Source organism: Cyprinodon variegatus, unplaced genomic scaffold (genome assembly GCF_000732505.1).
Source record: "Cyprinodon variegatus isolate N-32 unplaced genomic scaffold, C_variegatus-1.0 Scaffold5164, whole genome shotgun sequence".
Classification (NCBI taxonomy): Eukaryota; Metazoa; Chordata; class Actinopteri; order Cyprinodontiformes; family Cyprinodontidae; genus Cyprinodon; species Cyprinodon variegatus.
In genome coordinates, this window is record NW_015155617.1 from 1 (window position 1) to 2071 (window position 2071).

Below are 2071 nucleotides of genomic sequence, written 5' to 3' on the forward strand. Positions count from 1 at the left end.
AGGAAAGGGGGTACAAGTGAGGGGGAGAGACATGCAGTAAAGGACCACAAGTCGGATTGGAACCATGGTCAGGGATGTTGAGGATACATGGGTTGTGTGAACTAAAGCACGCCCTACGTGACAACATTTTTGATGATCTGAGACTCATATAGCTTGCAGCACACAGAACTGGTCCACCATTTCTTTATTGTTTTTAGTGTTTAAACTATGGTGATACCTTCTTTTTCTGGAAGGCCCACAGCACTACTGCAGCCCATAATATCTGTTTGTATCTGCCTTGGTACTTTATTTGAGAACTGACAGGTTAGACAGAAATTTCAGTTCTAGATTGTAAAAACATAAATAAATCAGAGCTGAAATACAATCTGAGCAAAAGAGAGATTCTGTGTAACTCTTTAAAGTGTTGGAGGGTTTAACAGAAAACTGTAAGTCCTTCAGCTGTGGGTGACACACTGTGTTATAGTAGACAGAGGTATCCATGTTTTCATCACATCACAGGTCTCTGAGATTAACGTGTTAAATTAAAAACCTTCAAACATAAAGTGTGATTGATTAAAAACTGTAGAGATAGAACTAAAACACCCATGGTTCTAGGTAGACCTATCAAGCAGAACTTTGGGTCCAAAAAAAAAGTTTTGTTGAACTTGACCAAAGCTGCAGCAGGAGTCAGCTAAAGAACAACTTAGAGGGAACTTGTACAAAACCACGAAATGGTGTTTTTAGATTTTTGACAGAAGAAACTCTTTCCAGGTGGTGTTTCCAGTGGTTTACTGCAGTATTGTTTACTGGATGACGGCTCAGCCTCCAGACGCTGCACGATTCTTCCTCTTCCTGTCTCTGGGAGTCCTTACGTCCTTAGTGGCTCAGAGCCTGGGTTTGCTGATCGGAGCTGCCTCCACCTCACTGCAGGTCGGTTCCTTCCCTCACCTGCATAGAGTTGGATTGGTTTCCATGGCAATCTCACAATGTTTGATCTTTGCAGGTGGCCACATTTGTGGGTCCGGTCACAGCGATCCCGGTGCTGCTGTTCTCAGGGTTCTTTGTCAGCTTTGATACCATCCCCTGGTACCTGCAGTGGATGTCCTACATCTCCTATGTCAGGTGGGGGCAGCTGTTAATGCTTCAGGATCATGATCAATAAGTTGGCAGCAGGGGGCACTGTTGTCCAGCTGACTGACACAATTTGCTGCTGTTGTGCTTCAGGTATGGCTTTGAGGGTGCCATTCTGTCCATCTATGGTCTGGATCGAGCAGACCTTCACTGCGATGAAGAAGATACCTGCCACTTCCAGAAGTCTGAGGCCATTCTGAAGGAGCTCGACATGATGGATGCCAAACTCTACCTGGACTTCATCGTCCTCGCCATCTTCTTCTTCTCTCTGAGGGTCATCGCCTACTTCGTCCTGCGGTACAAGATCCGGTCTGAGAGGTAGACCAGCACTAGAACAGGACTAAACCAGTCAGTCTGCATTTGGACTCTGATGAGGAGATGCTGTGTGTCTGAAGGTCTGGTTCAGGTCTTGCAGGGACTGGAGCTGGTCTCCTGGTTTCTGAATATTTTACTGTGCCACACTCTGAACTCAGCAGAATATAAGTCTCCCTGGGCTGGTTTCTGAAACAAGACTCTGATCAAGAGACGTTCAGGGCCAAGAGAACTTTCTTTGTGATGTTAGTGAATCATTGGTAGGTTTGTGAATGAAGACTTGTGGACTCACTGAGACTGTCCCACAAATAAACGTGTCAAACAAGTTTGGTTTCACTGTTTGCTTCCTCCAGTCTTTTTCCTGAAGCTGAATGCTCTTTGTTTTGATCCTTGTGAAGCTTATTTTTTAAGTCTTGTGGCACCAAACGTAAGCACAGAGTGGGAAGACATGCAGCAAAAGTCTTAGGATGTAAACCCAATGTCAAAACAGAGGACTAAGGCCTTCCTATATATCAGCAGCCTCTACCATTATGCCACTGCTTACTGTGTAAAGCTTTGCATCCATCCATCCATCCATCCATCCATCCATCCATCCATCCATCCATCCATCCATCCATCCATCCATCCATCCATCCATCCATCCATCCAT

The 2071-nt window shown here is 45.1% G+C and overlaps 1 protein-coding gene across 1 annotated transcript; it reads left to right on the forward strand.

Moving 5' to 3' along the window:
* Nucleotides 1–732: 732 nt before the first annotated feature.
* On the forward strand, nucleotides 733–2040 carry LOC107081455 (ATP-binding cassette sub-family G member 1-like). The gene is made up of 3 exons (XM_015369629.1): nucleotides 733–909; nucleotides 983–1101; nucleotides 1204–2040. The coding sequence occupies exons 1-3, from the start codon at nucleotides 790–792 to the stop codon at nucleotides 1430–1432; spliced, it is 468 nt and encodes a 155-aa protein (XP_015225115.1). The 5' UTR covers nucleotides 733–789; the 3' UTR covers nucleotides 1433–2040.
* Nucleotides 2041–2071: the final 31 nt, after the last annotated feature.

Coding starts and splice junctions, on each gene's coding strand:
- LOC107081455 (XM_015369629.1), top strand. CDS start 790: ATGACGGCTCAGCCTCCAGACGCTGCACGATTCTTCCTCTTCCTGTCT. Junction 910..982: donor CTGCCTCCACCTCACTGCAG/GTCGGTTCCTTC, acceptor TGATCTTTGCAG/GTGGCCACATTTGTGGGTCC. Junction 1,102..1,203: donor TCCTACATCTCCTATGTCAG/GTGGGGGCAGCT, acceptor GTTGTGCTTCAG/GTATGGCTTTGAGGGTGCCA.